This window comes from Nyctereutes procyonoides, unplaced genomic scaffold (assembly GCF_905146905.1).
Source record: "Nyctereutes procyonoides isolate TBG_1078 unplaced genomic scaffold, NYPRO_anot_genome, whole genome shotgun sequence".
Lineage (NCBI taxonomy): Eukaryota > Metazoa > Chordata > Mammalia > Carnivora > Canidae > Nyctereutes > Nyctereutes procyonoides.
The window spans coordinates 30,995,001-31,015,000 of NW_026575133.1; the positions used below are offsets into that span (position 1 = coordinate 30,995,001).

At 55.1% G+C, this 20,000-nt stretch overlaps 1 protein-coding gene across 7 annotated transcripts in view; it reads right to left on the reverse strand.

The window, feature by feature from the left end:
- The window catches only part of EBF3 (EBF transcription factor 3), a 117,508-nt gene that overhangs the window by 11,655 nt on the left and 85,853 nt on the right, over positions 1 to 20,000 (reverse strand). For all 7 annotated transcript variants that reach the window (XM_055300576.1, XM_055300574.1, XM_055300573.1 and 4 more), the window contains exons 9-11: positions 19,180 to 19,310; positions 18,555 to 18,681; positions 895 to 983 (exon numbers count right to left, since the gene is read on the reverse strand). In XM_055300576.1, the coding sequence (XP_055156551.1) occupies positions 895 to 983; positions 18,555 to 18,681; positions 19,180 to 19,310 (347 nt within the window). The remainder of the gene's footprint in view (positions 1 to 894; positions 984 to 18,554; positions 18,682 to 19,179; positions 19,311 to 20,000) is intronic.

Consider the following 20,000-nt stretch of genomic DNA (forward strand, 5'->3'; position numbering starts at 1 on the left):
TATTGCTTATGTTCACGCTGAGCATTAAAAAGGTAATGTCTAAAAGGTTTTATTGTGTTAATAAAACTCAGAGGTGGTCAAGACTTGGGTGCGCACAGGGATGGAATGTAAAATAATCAGTCATAATGTTATGACTTCATTTTTCATTTTGTGTTTTCAACTCTGCCTTGAAAATCAGAGATGGCTTCCAAAGAGAGAAAGAGACGAAATTATATCAAAGGCGAGGAAAAATTATAAGCTTGACTTATCTTTAATGTTATACATCAAAATGAAATTCCTGTGATACGTGGCGTGTGCACAGACAACACGGGCAGCTTTTGTCTTTGTTGAATTTAAATGAAAAGTCCCCCTCGATATTAATATGTGGACTTCATTTGTTAGCCTGCTAAGTCAGGGACTTATAACAAAAGCTTTGTAAACAAAAGATTAAACTGAATCGAGCTTTAGAAAATGAAAGGAAAACAAGAGTCAAGTAATCACAGATCAGTCTGGGGCTGCTTAGATTGAAATCAGCGCAGGCTACTGGAGTGGAAAATGTTTAATTGAACTATTTCATTACGCAGAAGTTTATGTCCCCCTCGCAGAATCCAAAATATTTGTATCAGAGAAGCCTGTCTTTGCCTCCTTTATACATACGGAGACGAGACACGAGACCAGCGACCGCTGGGCCCCCTAGGCCCTCGCCCTTCTTCGCCCACCTGGCGCGGACCGGGCGCAGGCCGGGGCGGCTCCCCACACCTGCCGGCCTCGCCGCGCGGGTGCGGGTTTCGGGGTACCCGGAAGCGCCCCCCCCCCACCCGCACCGCCCGTCCCGGAGCACCTGCTGCCCCCAAACCGGAACCAGCCCGGTGGCCGACCCGCTGCACGCAGGGCGCCACTTGCTCTTTTACTAACCTTGGGTAACCTTTCGGGATCACCCGGATGTCTCGGGATCACTTTCTGCAACCTCTGAAAGCCGTAATCTATGGTCGGTTCATTAAGGGCTGTAACAGGACACAGAAATGTAGGTCAGGTTAATTACTTTTATGTCATCCATTACTCGTTTATTGCACGCTTACAAATAAATGTGTGACTCTCCTCTTCTGACGCTCTCGGAGGCACGCACCCCCGAATGCCAGCTCTGTCTCAAGGAATGGCTTTCCCCCCTTTCTTTTGCACATAAACGCAAAGATTATTTCTAATCTATAATTAGACTGGAAGAGAGTCAAAGGGTTACTCAATATATTGTAAAAATGGTAGTGCAGTCGGAAAGTTGCAAGTCTTGGGGCCATATATAGCAATCACCACTGTCATGATCACTGTCTACATCACGCGGTGCCTTCCACACTGGCCAGGGATTTATGGGAAACTGGCAATTATGACATATGTCCAGCTATTGCTAGCTTCAGATTTATCCCTGTGGTCCTTTTCTGTCTAGCATATTGCCTGAGCACAAACCAGGCAGGAGGAGCACTTATTCTTGCAAAGCTTTAATAATCTGTGAATGGCTGACTACAAACTGATGTAGAGCACTATCATTCCACCAGCCTCACGAAATTGCCGGCCACAAATAGTAATTAATCTTTTTATCCCTCAAATTGTAATTTTGACTATGAACTGTGCGCGGCCATAAATCAGCGGCACACGCGCTGTGTACAGTGCATGAATCACGGCCGGGACTCCGTCCGACTGCACACTCTGTGTTTAACAAGCTTTATAAGGAGCCATTGGGCTTTATTATGGCTCTGCCTGACTCCAACAAAAACTGAGCCCGGAGGCCCGGGGACGTGAGTTAAGATGAAAATACTTATTAGAGTACATTACTTCTTGATGTAGATATCGTTTTCCATGGAGTAACGCCACGGTGCACGGCGCGACATAAATCAGGGGTTTTCTGAGACTAATAGGACCTGCCGCCATCTATTCATTACGCAGCCCACAATTTGGGCCATCACTCATTAGTCAGCATGTAATTTGATGATTAACACCACCCAACTCAGCAGGTCTGCAGAGCACGGGAACACAAAGGCGCCGGCTTCGAGGAACGAGGTTAGAGGCTGCCTCTGAAAGTGCTCTCCGAAATAATTGGTCACCGTTTTCCTCGAGCGCCGGTGTCAACACCCACGGCGGGCCTGGGACGCGGCGGGGCCGGAAGACTCGCACGTACACTCAATAACGCGCCCGTAAGTTGAGGGCCACAATATGATCTGACATTCCATCATACATCCCGGAGACAAAGGTCCGCACAGGAATGTGAAGTAAGACATTTTCTTGTTAATAAAGCATTGATCCGACGTATTGATTTTACATGACATGGCTTTTGCTGCGATTTTGCCCTCTTTTTTCTTTGCAAATAGTAAAGCTCTTCAAAATGCCTCGGCGTATGTGACACGGCAAAATTTCTAACTCTCTGTGATGTAAATTCTATATGTGTAAAACCACTTCATAATCAAACCATTAATCATCAGAAGCTGTCAGCGTTGACTTGGGAGACAATTTGTCATGTCTCGGCCCCGGGCCGGGACAAGGGTGTCAGGCAAAAGTGCGGTGCGGGCAGCCGGGCGGATGGGCCTCACCCAGCGACTTGGTCCAAAAAGGATTAGATAAAGTATTACATTTCTTGATTAGGGAACAAAAAGGGTGGCCCACTGTGCATTGCGAACGTGTCAGGGTTTCTCCTCTCTCCCAGCTAATCACCATGACTGTTTGACTTAATGAATCGGCCTGATGAAAGGTGATCAGAAAAGATAGATGGGCGGCCACTATTGATTTCATGCAAATGGCCCTGACAGGTGATGGACGCTTTAATGCAAGCTTTCAGAAGCTTTATGACTTGTAATAACCATACACTCTCGTCTGGGAGAGACATTTTCCAATGTTTCAGTTGAATTGATATTCTTCTAGGATTGGAAATATTTTAAAGCAGTGCAAAGAGGAGGGTACCTTTCACCTGCCACCTCGGCCCAGAGAGCGCTCACATCTCAAGTGCAGCGCCAAGAACGAGATCGCCGCTCCGCCGGGCACTCGGGGGAGGATGGGCAACGGGGCCACTGGGGGTCCCCGCCATGCCGGATGCCGCGAAGGGTAGGGGTGGGCACTGCGGGCGCAGCCCAAAATCCCATCCTGGGGGTGGGGCGGGGGTGGGGCGCTCAGCTCCTGGACGCCCGAGGAATTTATGTTGGAAGAACCAGGGGAAGGGGGGGGCGGGGGAAGGGCCCCTGCCTTTGGACCAGGGCAGAAGTTCAGGCCTTCCCGGTTCCGGGAGGCGTTTGATCCCCCAGGGCGGGGTTCCCAGCAGCGGCCCTCCGCCGGGCCCGCCGGCCGCCTGCCCAGGGCCGAACCGCCGGGAACCCCGCAGCCGCGTGGACTTGGCCGGCAAATTCTGCGACTGGAGGAGAAAGCGCCCGGCCCCGCGCACACATCTAATAAATCCTCGGCGTGCCGAGTTTACAAGGCGAGGGCCCAGCCGAGCCAGGGCAAGGCTCCGGCACGTCCAGTCACAGAGCACCGAGCCAGGCCAATCAATACCACTTTCCTGTTTTAGAACTGGGTAATTATGAGGGGGAGAGATTGCCTGACCTTTCACCTGCACTGCATTACTTTGCTGATATTAAGATAAATTGCCTGATTTTGGGTAAACATATGCTGCAATTCAAACTGTCACCACTGGTTTGCTGAGGAATAATTTGTATTGATCTCCCAGCTTCTTCCCAATTTTGCTTACTGACCTCGCGGATAATTAGAGAGGGAGCCTTGGGTGAGCTCAAGGCGGGGATGAAGAAGAAATATGAAAAAGAATAAAGCGAATTTGTTTTATGTTAATATTTGGAGGTCCTCCTACCGCCCTCACATCTGTCAGCATCAGGAGAGCCGTAAATTAACGTACTTGGTTCCTGAGCAATTTATTCCAAGGAATTATTTAGCAGCTTGCCTAGTCTCTGAACATGTGTCACTGGGTTAAATTAATTTAAACTCTGCCTTAAACACAACAAAAACAAATGTTATTTTCTGCTGAATGGGGGTGGGGGGTAAACAAGACATTTCTCAAAAAACGCGTTATAAGCTTCCAACTTCACTGCGCGGGTTTCCGCGTATCTGCGTCCGAGAAGCTGAGTTCTAGAACCCGGCACCTCCCCCCAAAGTAATTAGCGCCCGTCATTTGTCCCGAATTCAAATCTCGCTAAGATGGGGCTGCTGCGTATAAAAGAGATGGATGTATGCGCAAAATTATATCATTTAAGATATGTCAGATTATAAGGCTGTTGTATCAAAAGTCATAAAACAAATCTCCCTTGTGAAATATCTCTTTATTAACCGTGCCATAAGATATTAACATTCCTCATTTAGTGGAGGGCCTTTTATCTGTTTCAAATACATTATTCGTCCTTTTAGAGATAAACTGTATTAATATCCATTTGAGTAGGCTACCGCGGCCTAATGCATAGTAATTTTTGTTGGAGAGCTTTTATTTTAGAATAAGAAAATTACACAGCAATAAAACCTGAATGAATCAGAAGCTAGAATGGCCAGGAATCACATTCCATGCCAAATGGGGCAAGCAATCAGGCAGCCTGTGAAAAGCCAGATATCCGGCTATCATATGCAGGCCAGCATCCAGCGCGGGTCATACAAATAGAGCCTGACACGGCCGCAGAGAGCCCGTGATTCCTGCACGCCGGAATCGCCTACAGCTCGGGACGGATACATATTTAAATCTATTTGAGTGTACTGGAGTTAATCTCGTTACTTTACATGCATTAAAGTCATAACAGAAGCAGCATTCTAAATATTTAAGTCGTGCCCGTGTACTGGGGGATTAATCATCGCGCAATTGATAAAATTTTAACGGTCTGTGATGTCAGTTCAAGTTGGGATCGCTGGAGCTAATGTGGCAGCGGAGAGTGGCGGCCGGCTCAGAGCGGCAGCTGCGCCCGCGGCCCGACCGGCCGCCGCAATTAGGAGCTACCGCCGGCCGGAGTGGCCGCCACGCTCCTCCTCGTGACAGCCGCAGCTTCAGTTGTCCTTCCGGGGGCCTGGCCTCGTCGGCCGGCCCTGCCCTGAGACCCCCAAAATGTTCAGGATTTTTTAGTGGACTCCAACGGCAAGTCGTGCCAGGTACAAACCCAACGCAGCCGAGGCAGGGGCCACGCTCGAGGCCTCCGGGCCGGCAGTGCACGAGCGAAATCTCAGGCTGGAAACACGTTATGTTCGGGGCCAGCGAGTGCTCTAGAAAGGGCAACGCCAGGAAGGAATAGCGCCAAACGGTCTGAAGTCCGGGCCGCTCGCCTGGCATTTATTAAGCAGCTACTATGTCCATGCCTGGGGCTCGGCTGTGGGGGAACCTGCCCCTGAGGGTGCCCGGGGAGCAGGAGCCACGAGCAGAGGCCACCTCTGGGTTGGAGTGGGGATGGGGGTGGGGTGGCAGAGGGGCTGCGGCCGCTGCAGGGGGGCTGCTGGCCCAGGGCGCTGGGGTCCTGTCCCCACCGTCTGCCCCACCCCTGTCCCGGCTCGCGGGACCGCACCGCAGCAGCAGGAGGGCGCGGGAGGCCAGGCTTGCTTACGGGGGCCCCTCCCGCCCCTGCCGGGGAGACCTGGGGGCTGGCCCAGCCCACGCGGCGCCGGGACCCCACGTACCCCTAACCGATTGCTCTCCCGGCCACGCTCCTGGTTTTCAAATAGTGGCATTAACCGCATAGGGCGGCGGGGGGTGGGGGGGGGACTCCCAGGTAGGAAACGAGCCGCTTTCCGCATCGCCTCTCTATTGTTTCGACGGAAACCCGGCGAGCAAAGAAAGGTACAAGAAGTTTTAGGTTTAGCACAAATGTTCCTCCTGCCTGAAAAACCTGCCTGCGACAATAAAAACAGGAAGACATTCATTTGCTTCATTCCAGCTGCTGGTTGGAGCTATTAAATGAGTTCCAGTTTCATTCTCAATAATGATCATCTTCCTGTAACTTCCCAATCATGCATTTGTCATAATGCAGTCATTTTCTAGCTACAAACAGATCCTCATAATGAGGCAGTTTTTCACATTAGCAACATAACTACATAATAAGAACATCTGCAGTTCCTTTTCCGAGGGACAAGAGTGCGCTTCAATTAAGGCAATGGGGATGGTTAAGTAAGATATAGTATATTTTACTAACAGGATACCCAGACCCTGCCCCGACAGACTGCAAGCCTTCAGTGTGCCTGAATGAACACAGGTTGTAATGTGTAAAAATTAAATAAAGTAAAATTAAATTGCTCAATACAAAGACATCCCTCTAGAGGGTGTTAGTGATTTCAGTGACAAAGTGCTATTTGCTGACAAGTAGTTTACACATTAACCAGCTGAATCCAAGGGGGAAAAATGCCAATAGCAATTATATCACCTTGAGGTTATTAAATGTCCCACTGATAAGTAACTAGGTGAACTTGACCAGGTGATAAACACTGCTGTGAGCAAATGATCGCACAGTGAAGAATGTTTCTCTGTCCTGCTGTTTCTCCAGATAGCTTTTCTTTCAAAAATGACTGTATAAAAAGTTGCATTAAAAATGTGTGGCCGCTGAGGACAAAACTGGTACTTAGCTCTGGTACTTAGCTCCCGTCCAGTACCCTGCGCGCCCGCCCCCGCCTCCCCCCCGCGCGGCCATCACTCCACCTCCAAAACATCGGGCAAGGTCTGCAAAGGCCTGTTTTCTCTCCCTTTTTTAGGCTTTAAAATGACGCTAAGTCCTCCACTTCATCATCAACTGTCTCCTCCGAGCGCATTTCATCTATAAGAAATTCAGATGCTCGGGAAATTAAAATTTCAAAGATCTGCTGCAAAAAAAAAATCAATGGGGCGAGATCAATGCTCATAGAAATTTCATGAACTTTGAACTGATCCGGGATGATGATGAGAGGTGCCTGGAGTTTCAGGCGGCTGACGGCTCTGCGTGCGGATGAAAAGCGGCCCGTGCAGCAGAGAGGAGGGCCACGGTTTAGATGGGTTTTTGCTTTCATATTTTGTCCGACAAAAAAATTAATTTTTAGTCTATTTCAGTAACAAGCAAAAATAGGAAAAAAAAATCTGCCTTCCCGACACGACGTGTAATACCCCCACTTCTTAAGAGCACCTAATGCTTTGCACATTAACGCGGCCACGAAATGAAATCGGTTCCCTTTGCAGCCGATTGCAGGTGCAAATTAATATTGTAAAATGAAGATCAATACATGGACAGGGCCAAATCAATACTGGCTAAATTATTGCTGCATTTTCCTCCTCATTCAAGATGAGTTGTGTTTTCCTCTCAAAGTCAATACTTTGCAGCTTTTCTCATTAATTTCTCAATAAATTTGGCAATGAATTTCAATCACAGAACTCGGCAGGGTGAGCCAGGCATTGTGGCATGCATGGGAAACACAAAGGCCGTGGCAGGTGTGCATCACTCAGCAGAGAGGCCCCGGCCCAGCCACGGGAAGACTTAGACCCACCCTTCGAGGACACTGGGTGGCTAACCCCAGGGTGCCCTCACCAAAGTGACTTGGCTTTCCCGGCGTCCCGGCCCCGGGGCCCCCGACGCCAGCAGGGGCAGCTCAGACCCGGCCTCGGTCAGCCTCTGGGTCCACAGCCGCTACCCCAGGAGCCCCTCCGACCCGCTGGCGGGAGGGTGTTTTCCATAACCGAGACTTCTGAGGATGGGAAAAGCGCCACACTTGACTTCTAATTGGAAGTCAGGTGCCTCGTCATTCGTATGGGGAATATTGTTCCGGTATTCACACAGACAGCCCAACCCGGCCTGTGCACAGGGACCCGCTTCCATTCACCACCGCCTGGCAGCGGATGGCGGCATTGTGATGTGACACCAAATGCAGAAAAGGGGACAGCTCATCTTCCTTGTTACCAAAATAATACCCTTGCTGACAACTACTGGATTGCATTCAAACAATTCTGTTTACATACCTCAAAGAATACATCGGATGGCGGCTTTTATAGTCACGTCGGAACTACACCTGCCCAGCCCGGCCCGGCCGCTAAGGGAAACGAAGTCACATGGCCCGTCAGCTGCTCTCACTCCTCGGGTGGCTCTCTGTCCCCGGGGACGGGCTCCCCGGGCCGGGGTGGGGGCACCGGCCACCCCGTGAGCCTCGCCTCCCCTCGCCAAGGCTGTTCTAGCACAGGGCGGCTCCCGCCAGCACACACAGCCCGCGAGCAGGGCCAGGGAGAGGCCGGCCGGTCAACCTCGGCCTCGGTGGACGGAAGGTCTCGCACGATCTGTCATCCTCGCCTTGAGAAAGAAAAATCAAGTGTCCTAGAGCTGCTCACCCTCTCAGAGACGGTTTTCCAGGGAAGGGTCCTGAAACCCGAACAGGCAAAAGAAAAGCTCTGCGGAGAACCGTCCTGGCAATGGATTTGCACACTTTAAACCGGCGGGAAATCTCCGTACAGACGTAAGCTGATGCGCCCTGCAGGTAATGCCCCCTCCCGAGCCGGAGGTGTGCCGCTCTGGAGACGCCCCCCGCGCTCCCGAAGCCAGCCAGTCCCCGGGGCGCACGGCCCCAGCCCGTCCACCTCCTCGAAGGGCGGGCCGTCCCCCGTGTCGCCGCGCCCGCCCCACTCCATGCAAGGTGCACAAAGGTGCGCAGAGACGCGAGGAGCGGCGGCGGGGCTTCTCGAAGATACCGGACCAGCGCAGAAGGGGCCACCGACGTTTTTGATTTCGAGCAGTCAAAGCGAACGTAACGTTCTCGTCTGTGCACACGGAAACGTGTTCACGAGTCCTCACGGCGGCGTTATCCGTGAGGCCCAAGCGTCCGGGGGCCGAGGAGCGGGTGAACGAGCTGAGGTCTCTCGTACGACGGACTAGGGTTCAGCCACGCGAAGGAACGAGGCTGGGAGGCCTGCGACCGTGCCCGTGACCTCTGGAACCAGATCTCGAGGGCAAGACGCCAGTCACCAGGGCACACAGGCTGTGCGAGTCCATCTCTGTGGAAGTGGGTCGTGGGAGCAGGGGTGCAGGGGGAGGGCGGGGGGGGGGGTGGCTGCTAACGCCTGCATTGTTCCTTCTGGTGTGAGCTCACAACGCTCGCACACCTCGCGCACCTTAGTGCATCTACTGAAACCCACTCAGGGGCACGCTTGGGTGGATTTTATGCTCCGTGAACGATACCTGAACAAAAAACTAGATTTAAATGAAGGCAAGGTCTCTAACCTGATGAGAACATTCACACCAGCTACCCCTGTACCGCGGGCAATACCTTCCACGGCCTGAATGTCGTCTCACAATACAGATGCTTCTGGCATTTGCCTAAAGAAGGGAGGCCCACGCCGGAGGGAACGTGGCTGACCCCAGCTCTGGGCGGGGAGGCGGGGGGCAGAGGACCAGCCTCCCCCCACGGACCATAACCTGGCTTCCCAACATCGATCTCCACGCAGGCATCTCTAACTCTTGGCTTTAGGTACAGGAATGTTCTAAGGCAGAGCCTTTAAGGGCATCGCCAAGATTACTAATGTAAATCCTGGAATCCCCCACCCACAGTCCCTGAACACAGGACTCTGGGTTCTGTGCTCATGTGGAATAGTTCCGTGTCCACACAAAAGGATCCAAAGTCCCAGAGCGTACTGGGATCAGAAGGCCTCAAGGGGACCTCCCTGCAGCCCTGCCTGCCACCCACCCAGGCTTGCCGAGTTTACACTTTGTCCACACACCTCCCTCTGCCTGGAACGCCCATCCTACTGCCTACGTCCAGGGGGCAGCCTCCCCGGCCACCCCACACTATCCCTATCATTCTCCCTCCTAGAAGACCCACGGTGCCCCAGCTGCCCCATCTCTCGTAGAACTTAGCACCTTAATGACTATTTTTTTTAGCACCTTAATGACTATTAATTTCTAGATCCAGTTTTGTTCCCATGAGACTCTGAGTCAGTGGGATTATAAGTGTGGGTTCTGCATCACATTTGCCAAGTGCAGCCCAAAACCGGGCATGAGGCTGCCAGGAAGACCTGGCTCCTTCCTCTGGTGAGGAACCCACTGCCGAGGGCTGCCCCACCCTAAGCACCCGTAAGACCCACATGGTTTCCCTTCTCCCCTGAATCACCTGCAGTGCCCAGCGGAGTACCTGGCGCAGGTGGGCCTCAGGAAAACCCTGTGCCCAGACACCATGAGTAAACCCCAAATCACGTTGACAGTAAGCTCCAATATCACGCCCCCGACGCTATGTTCATCTTTAACACCGTTCCCATCTCCCGAGGGCAGACGACGGAAGCGATGTGCGTGGTTGCAGGGTTCTGGGCAGTGAGGAACAGGGGTGTGTGGATGACGCGTGGGGGTGGGGTTCCAAGCCAAGAGGTGTTCACCAGCAGGGCCACGCGGCCCGGCACGCTGTCGTGGAGACCGTGACCATGGGCAGGGAGCCGTGGGATGCTGCAGCCCCCACACCTCACGCACCTATACCTTTGCTTTGGTGGTATTTAAACCTCCGTTTTAACTGACAACGAGCACACGAGGCAAGTTTACAGGCTGTGGCTGGGAACACCCGTAGTCCGACGGCAAGCACGTGCGGACGTGATCTGTGCCACCTCCGTGGTGAAGGTCCGGTACCCACAAGGATGCTGGAGTGGCTGCAGCCCCTTGGCCCAGAGGCTGGTCCACCAGCCCAGCACCACGGGGCCGGAGAGCTCACGTGGGATGTTTCTGTACTGGGGACGTGCTCTTTAGGAAAAGCACGAGCTGGTCTCCAAAACCAGGGACCGAGTGATTTTCGGGGTAAAGCTGGCTGCCCACTGGCACCAGGCGCCCGGATTCACAAAAATGGGCGTTGGGAGTGTGGGGCTGCAGGCCATCGGCCCCTCCACCCACCGTCCACTGTGCACGGGGCTCGGGGCCCTACCTGGGTCCTCCAGGGGCCTCGATGCTCGGAGCGGGCGAGCGGTCAGGCGCGAGGACCCCCGTGTGTGGGAGACGCGAGGTAAGCTCGCCTCACGAGGGCAGGAAAGGGGGGACATCTGCACAGAAGAGTCAGACGGACCCACTGCCAGGCCGCCCCTTACAGAAACTTCCTCCAAAGATGATTTACAGCAACGCTCACCGCGATGTGCAGTGGCCGATTGTCTCAATGGGAGTTTCTGTATTTAAAATTTAACACACTCTGTAATGAGTCTTCTAGAGCATATGTGCCATACCACATGCACTCGGGTCCCCTGTGGAACCCGGTTATTCCATATGCTCATTAAGAGCATTTGAAAACTTCTATTTTATTTGGGGGGCGGTTGGTGCATAGCAAACAGTCCACATCACTGACTAACAGCTTTCCATTTTGTTTTTATTGAAAAACCATCCTAAGATAGGAATTACTCATTTTTGCATTTTCTACAATGAAAAAAAAAAAAGCCCAAGTGATCTGAATGATAATTATTTTTTTAGAAGCACTTTTTCTCAGGCTGAGCTTTTGGGATCCAAGTGTCGACATGGAACAAATAAATGTACACGGACAGGTCTGACCTTCCCCCAAATGAAGCGTCACCGGCCCGACGCACCGCCCACCGGAGCGAAACGCACTCACTGTCAACTTCCAACCTGGGCCCTTCGCATCCTGCCCAGCGCCCCGGCCAAACGGGCCTGGCGGGAGGCGGCCTGCGGCCTCCATGACCGTGGTCAGCCAGAAAGAAAAAAAAAATTGCAGTGTGTAGGTGTCGTTTCTATCCTTCCGGGGTCACCGAGTGATCCGTTCCTTTCCTTGGGCGTTGAAAGAACCACGCGCCTCCGTAGGGCTCTCCACGGGAATGTGGGTCTTGGTCTCCATCGTTGAACCTGCCGGTTTTCGCCAACGTGGCTTGTGGGATTTGATTTTTTACATTTAGCATCTCTGCTTCGTTCTGCACCTCAGTGGACTAGGCTCACTTTGCCGCGCTCTTAAATGGTGCCCCCCACCCCGCCCCCCGTTCCCGGCTCCCCACCCCCGGGCCCTTCCCAAGCCGTTTTCCCAAGTGTGGCAGGCGTCCTCGCCAACCAGAGATTGCAATGACAGCCCCGCTCGTGGGCCCATCCGGTCCCGTGATTCCCCTCCCCGGGCCCCCGCCCCGGGCGGGTGGGGTGCTGGCCCCGGGGACCCTGCCCGTGGTGGGGGGCTGAGCGCGCAGAGGGCCAGGCCCGCCTCCTCCGCCCGTCCACATCTCGACAATCAGTGAGTGAAACCCGGATGACCCTTTTGTCCTTTGGGGAAGATAAATGGCTGTCTCCTCTCCGCTACATTTTGTCAGGTTTGGTGCTGGAGAGTCAATACCTTCACCTTGACACGGAAACTTTGTGATTTATCAGTTGGTTTCTCCTCATGGGTTAGCGCGGCCCCGGGAAGTGCAGCCAATCGGGGCTCCGGGAGCAGACTTTGGTCACAGCCAGTTGGAAAACCACCACAGCCCCTCTGATGACAGACAAATGTGTCTTGTTAGCAACTGCCCAAAAGCGCTTGACTTGTACTAATAACAAAAAGGCCATGCTGGTCACCGTGGGTGCAAAGACGAAGCACCCTGTCACCAGCCTGGTTGGGAAATTAGCAAATAATGTTCTTTTCCTTGATAAATGGGTGACAGCTCCCTCTCACCAATCATTTTTAACATTTTGATGCATGCCTATGATCCCACTGGAGGAGCAGAAAAGTTTACTGGCCCTCAATTTTCAGATGATGAATGGAAGTCTCTAAATGTGCGATTTCTGTATGAGGTATAGTTCATTTTAAGCAATTCTAGTAAATGGGTGTCACTGATTAGGACAAATAGTCTACTTGTGCAATAGCACAAGCGGTGTGTCTCATTCTCTGGCCCTCCTCCGAGACAGGAGAGAAGGGGACAGCGGGGACCCCGGGAGCCCTCCCAGCTCCACTTGAGGAGGGCACGCCGCCCAACGCGCACACTGCCAGCGCCCACGGAGCGTGGGCAGGTGAGCCGAAGCCACCCGCTCTCACGCCGCACCGCCCAGAGCAGGGGACACCCTGGGCGCCCTCCCTCCCCGTGGGGCCCCGGGGGAGCCCTGCAAATGACCCCCGAGACGGCCAGCCCGCCCGTGCACCCACCGGCCCAGTCAACGGGCAGAAATCCGCCCTCGCCACCAGCGCGAGGACAAAGGACGACCGCCACGGTGCACCACGCGGACAGCCGGCCCCGCTCTCCCACCCCGGACAGGCCCCGACACGTCAAGCCCGGCACGCGGGCCCCACCTGGCCGCCCTCACGGAAAGGCAAGGTCTCTCCGCCAGGGACCGCGCATGGCCACGGCCACCCTGCGTGGCTCACGCAGAGGAGGGGACCGGGAGCGGCCGGGGCAGGCGGCTCAACCGGCTGGAGGCCGCCCCCAAATTCTAGGGCCCGCAATTAACAATATCTGTTTCCCCGCCAGGCCCACGCACGCGGGTAAAAATGCGCAACTGGGATAATCAGGTGGTGGCTTCCGTTGAAGAGAAGGCGCCAGCATTTAGTGACGCGCAGTGAAAATAGTATGATTTGTGGGGGGCAATTAGGAATCGTTTGTGCCGCGGATACAAGTAATCTGTTTGAAGAGCGCCGGCCGGGGGACAGCTAGTTGGTGGCGGCCGTGGTCGAAGGGCACTATTGACTCTACAGTGTGTCACCGTGCTGTCGACAGAATCACCTCTGAATGCACACAGAAGATCTTTAAGACACTTCAGAACCACGAGTGCCTTTCAAGGGGGTGACGGGAGGCGGGGCGCACGGGGGAAGCCCGCCAGAGGCTGCGGTAGGCCCTGGGCGAGGCGACAGTCGTGTCCCCCCACCCCCCACCCGGGGCCAGGACAGTCGTATCCCCCCGCCCCCCACCCGGGGCCACCCTGCCTCGACAGGTTCCCCGTTTAAGGCACAATCAGACTTACGGGAAAACACACACACACACGTAAATACCGTATAGGAAAGAACACAAACTGTTAGCAATCATGGCTGAGTAATGATTTCACGAGCCGGAAACTGAATGCACGTCTTTGTGCAGAAAATAATCATTTTTACGTGCCTGGCAAGTAAGTGCCTGGCGGACCTGAGCCTGGCCCGGGCACACAGCAGTCCGCTCCGGCTGCACCCGCCCGGGACGCGCTGACCGTCACCTGCCCACATCTTGTTTAGTAACCAACCGGGTTTGGCTGTTGGCAGACACTATGTTGACCGCCGGTAATTTGTGATAATTTCTTTAAACGAGCAAGAGAGCGCTCTAAAACAGAGGTGGGTCAGCCAAACGTTCAGGCACCGGAGGGTCAAAGGTAAGAGCCCCCGCCGCCGGCTGCACCCCGGCATCCTGTGCCGATGATGCTCAAAGGTAAGCCGCCACCAACCAGCTTGGGTTCTTTTGTGTAACAGGAAACCCTTCTCCCACATGGACCCTTTGAGGAAACCGCGACACTCGCGTTTGTGCAAGGACACCTCACACCCGGAAACGTGTCTGTCGACCAGTTTTCGTTCTAAGGTAATTCCAATTAGAAGCGTACAGATTCCAATCTGTCTTAATCAAGTAACGTGGCAATGCCTATATCCTAATTAAAAAATAATTTCTTTTATTGCTCTTAACAATTTGAGGTGTCCCTCCCGGTGAAGTTATAAGCCCGAAAACTCTCCAATCTGCCCATACCGTGAGTTTCTCAGGTGGGAAGCACTATTTTAATTATTACTAAACAGGCAAGTGATACACTATTAGACAAATATTAAAACAAGCATTGCACTCGAGTTATTAATTTGCACTATATTCACTTTTAAATGCAGCAAATATCTCATTAATTTAATTTTAGGTGCCCACCCGTTTATATTGCATTTTACAGTCTAAAAGGCAATTTACTATTAACTGGCAATTACATACAGAGTGATTGTTAATTCTGCTCCTAAGTGCTAGCCGCTTGAAAATTGTTCTCTCTCTCTAATTTTTGACCTTCTTACAACAGGGGTGAGGCACAGTGGGAATACAGAGGACTAGTATGGAAGAGCCGGACATGTCATTTGTGACTCATTCTTTTAATTCACCGTGCTAATCAACTGAACTGCCACTGCCTCCCAAGGTAATTGTGCCTTTATCGTAGTTGAAAGCAGCAGGCAGAAGGGTCTGGATGGATGGGCTTGGCCGGCCTCCCCGTCCCGGGGGCAGCAGAGCGCCTGCACCCACTCTGGCTTCACTCACCGGGTCGGGTTCTGAAAACCCTGGTGTTTCTCAGATCCCTGTTCTCAGACGACCGAGGCCTCTTGGCCCTGCGGGCGGGGCCCCCCTCTGCGCCCAGGTTCATGATCCCGGGGCCGGGCCGCCTGGTCGGGAAGGTTCCACGTGAGGGTGTCCCGGCCGCGTCCGGGACTGATGGGAGCCAGATGCCCAGGGGACGGCGCCCTCGCTGCAGGGGCTGCGGGGGCTGCAGGCCCGCGTCCTGCGGCTGGCTCCGTTTGGGGGGCGGGGGGCAGTGCAATTCCCAGTGATTGCTTCGTGGGCCCCATCAATTTCAGGGCCATGCAAATCAGACAGAAGCTTCCAGGTCAGACAGGTTATGACCCCACCTTTCCTCTGCTCCCTGAGAGTGTACGGCCCGTATCCCTTACACGGCGTTTGAAATGTATATTCCCTTAATGATTGGGGTGTGGGGGGAGGCCGTAAATTAGCCTCCCGCTACGAGAGGCTGAGCTCGCTGAATGGCTTCATTCAAACTCCCTTCCGAGAAAGAACTCTTGCTAGAGGAAATCCCCCCAAGCCTCGGGCCGTGGGGCCCCGCATATGCGGCCCCAGGAGCCCAGTTAGCTTTTGGGGTGCAGGCATGGGCCGCCAAAGTGAAGACGGCTTCGGGGCAGCGGGGGGGGGTGGGGGGGCGCTGGCCCTCACTGAGGACCACCCCTGCCCTAGGCGGGGAGGGTGGTGGAGCACCCCCCGGGCACCCCCAGAGGAGGCCTCGGCGGGGAGGGTGGTGGAGCACCCCCGGGCACCCCTAGAGGAGGCCTTGGAGCACCCCCCGGGCACCCACAGAGGAGACCTCAGTGGGCAGGATGGTGGAGCACCCCCTGGCACCCCCAGAGGAGGCCTCGGCCAGGGACGGTGTCCTGCACACAGAGACCACCGATGCCCACCTGCCCTGACCCCGGCGACACCACCACTCCAGCCCTGTATGTGGGCGCCTGCCCCCTAGGAGCGGGTGCCCCCCCACACACGTGATACCCCTGGCCAGGGATGGGTGCCCACCCCCTCTTGCACATGTGACAGATGGCCCCGCCCTGCACACATGATGCCCACCGCCGAAATAGATGGTCCCGCCCCATAACGTGACAGATGGCCCCTCCCTGCACACGTGACACCCACCGGCGGGGGGACACGTGGCCCCGCTCACTTTCCAGTCCCTCCTGAGCTCATTTCCAAGCTCACCCGGCCCTTCCCGCCTTCCACGGGCCTGGGAGGGAAGATGCTGAAGCGGACCTTCCTGCCATCATGTTCTTCCTACAATGGGGGCTGACCCCCACCTGCACCCCCACCCGTCCCCACCCCCACCCCCCACAATAAAGCCCGCATATGCAAAGGTCGGATCTGGGCAAGGAGCCCCTGAAGGCACCGGCCGCGGCCTCTAACCAGGACGAGGAGCTGGGGAACAGCCGACTCCCCTCCGTTTCGCGCGGAAGGGCAAGTGACCCTGGCCACCCGGACACCTGGCCACGGGGCCCTAACCCGAGCAGGATGCTCCTTCCCGTGGCGGACACAGGAGCCCCGCAGCACGGCTCCGGGGAGGGTAAGAAGGTTCCTTGGAGGACCTGGGGACCCTGGCGGCAGCCACCCCAGCCGTCCTCAGGAGGTACCACTAAGACAGTGCCCTAAGTTCCCTCTGACCCCACAAAACCCAAGGGAGGAGGCCGAGGAGGAGGCGGGCCTCGGGGCCTCCGCAGCTCGAGGCTCACAGGCCAGAGCCTCTGGGAGGCGGGGTTGCTCTGACAGTGAGCGCAACGTGGGGTGTGGGGCGCGTGCACAGGCGCGCCGGCCGCTGACACGCGAGGCTGGGCCACCACGGAGGTGCTGGAGGCCCCACAGCCACCTCCCAGGGGCCCGCGGCGCTCGCTCATGGGAGCCGCACGGCGGCTTCCCAGGGGCCCCACGTGTCGTAACCTGGGGGCCTCACAAGCTGGACGGGCTGCCCTTCCCAGCCTCTGGGTCTTCCCAGGAAGCCAAGCGCATCCTGACCCAGGGAGTGTCCCCAGGGACCTCCACCCACCACTTTCCTTGCTGCGCCCACTTCCCCAGGGTTCCTTGGCAATTCTGGGCTCCTGGGAGTACGTGCAGCTCCCACGGGAGGGGGTGGCCCTTCTCCCACCTCAACCACCCGACAGGATGCCGAGTTTGGGGGAAGACGACAGAGGAGAAAACTCCTGCCGTCAAGGACCCCAGGGATCACCGCTGGCCGCCAGGCTGCTGGGGGTCTGGCTGCCCCTGGGGACAGCAGCCATGGCTCTCTGAGAGGACCTGAGGCAGGCACAGGCCTGGGGTGACGCTGGGCCTGTGGGGAGTGGTAGGGAGTGTAAGTCCATTTCACACCCACTCAGCACTTCCTACAAGGGGAGGTGCGGTTACCTCCCCGCCCTCCTCAAACCCCTAAGTGGAAGGGACGTCTGCACCCTCCACATCCACCTCCCCGGGGGACAGAGAGGCCCGTGTCCCAGGAGGCGGCCAGATGTGCTGCAGGGCATCCCATAGCTGGTGATGGCGTGTGGTCCAGCCTACAGCCCAGGCACGGACCCCCACCCGGCCCCAGCCACCCTCACCACACAAGCACACGGAGGCCACAATATGGAAGAACAAGTCCCCATCCCTGTCACCCCCGCGGGGTTTCAGCAGGTGCTGTCCATCCTTACAAACGCTCCTCAGACAACACTAGAGCTTTCAGCAGGCTAGGACTAAAAGTCAAAACGCAAAGACGCCTGGAGTTTATTGATGGCGTCTCTCAACAGCCACCTGGACGAATCATGTCAACCAAGCACCTGTGTGGGCAGAGCACTGTATACGACAGCCCTGGGACAACAAACATGCCATTTCAGAGGTGACCCTTTCTGGTGACACATGTTTGAGACCCTCACAGAAAACGGGTCCTCTTTTAGAAACAGCGTAGGGCCTGGGGCGGACACCTGGCTTCCGTCAGGGGCCCATCGTTCGCACTGTGTGGCCTCGGGCACGTGACTTGTGCTTGATCTCTGAGTCCCAACTTGTGCAAGGGAACAGCCGCACCGCGAGCACCCACGTAGAGTGATACCGTGGGCACGCAGGGCCGCTCCACGGGGGCCGGGCACACAGGCAGCTGCCCAGTGGAAGCTGGAGGTGACTAGCTAGTGACAGCCGCACCACCTCGCTTCATGGGCCAGAAGGCAAAGGTTCACAGGTGGGGGAGGGACCCAAGCCCTCGTGGCCTGTGGGGGCTGCACCTGTCCACAGCATCACCAGCTTGGACGAGGATGCAAAAACCACGCCCCCGACTGAACCAACCCTCGGGCCAGTGGGGCTTGGCCTGTCCTCAAGGGGAACCCTCCTGTGCAGGCCCAGTGGGCCACCTCCGGGCTCCCATCGGGAAGAGGCATCCCCCGCCTTGCCACCGAAGTCGGAAACGTGAACTCACCGGTGTAGACAAACCGCCCAGGAGCACCTTTACAGAACTGCTTGGATTTGTAGGACAGGGTGACTTCCACGACTCCAGGAATGTGCCGCGGTGGGGTCTGCACCCGGATGGCATGGGGAGTGATGAGCTACAAAAACCACACAGTGAACAGGCTTTCAGAGGCGCTGGCCGGGGAGGGCGGGCCCTTGTCGTTGGGGTAGAATTACCAAAATGAGCGCAAATTGGACCATCATCTCGGAATGCTCCCTCCTAGCTGTCACCCAGAGACCGGGGATCTACAGTGTTCTTTAAGAAAAATATCTGCAAACGATCCTGGGTTTTACTTTGCAGGAAAGGCCACAGGGCATCATTCATATGAAAATTGCCACCATATGTCTCCTTAAACCTGCTTCTAGTAATTCTAGCACTAATTGTTGCAGCGCACTGAGGGACCTCCTACGGCAGGTTTGAAACCCCAGGGTCGGGGGGCTCTGTGCCCACCCACCAGAGAAGCCCCTGCCACAGGCGAACCGTCAGTTACGGGGGCGTCTGCGACAGGGTGCCCCGCGTGGGCGCACCACGGACAGCTGGCCGTGCCGCTCGCGGGACAGCTACGGCGGGACGCGGCCCGAGCTCGCAGGCTTACCTCGCTCCACACCAACATGGTTCCGAACACGACTTGCAGGCCGTCGAAGAAGTTGTCTCCGATTATGATCACGGTGGCTCCCCCCGTGGTCCAGCCTTCACTGGGGCTTATGGCCTTGATGCACGGAGTGGCTGCTCGCACAAGACAGAGAACGCACACCTTAGAGCCCCGGCCCCGACTCCGGCCACTCTGCCCGCCGCGGGTCGTGCTGGCGCAGCAGGACGAGAGGAGGGCCGCTCCTCCAGGCGGCACGCAAAGGGCAATCGTACATCAGCATGTTGATGTGTTTAAAGCAAACTATTAAATGTTTTATAAAGCAAAGGCCAAGCCACAGAATACTGGTGAGCATGAAAAAAAAAAAAAGCTGGCTTGATATAGCAAATTATATGTCAGGGCAAATATGACTATTACAAATGATTAAGCATTGCGTGCATGTGGCATGTCGATTTATCTGCTTTGCTGTACAGATCTAAGCAGAGTCAATCAAAAGGTTGTTGAGGGGGATGGAAGAGCAAATGCCTTGCATTTCGATTCCTCATAAGCAGCTAATTGGGTTGGGTTTTTTCATCCGCGAACTTTGCCTTTTGGTTCAAAACTTCATTTTCCTCTGTCACTCCACAATTACTACTTTTCACTTTTCATCAGGAAAAAAAAAATCAAAAGCACTATATTAATACTTTTGTCAAAGGTACACATTTTACATCTAATATTGTTTGTCGACAGGAATCCCCGAGCCGCTGGCCTGACCTCTCTTTGTCTCGGGAGCCCTCACATTTGCATGAGTTATTACAATGGCGCTGGGGCGGCCTGGCCTGCCAGGC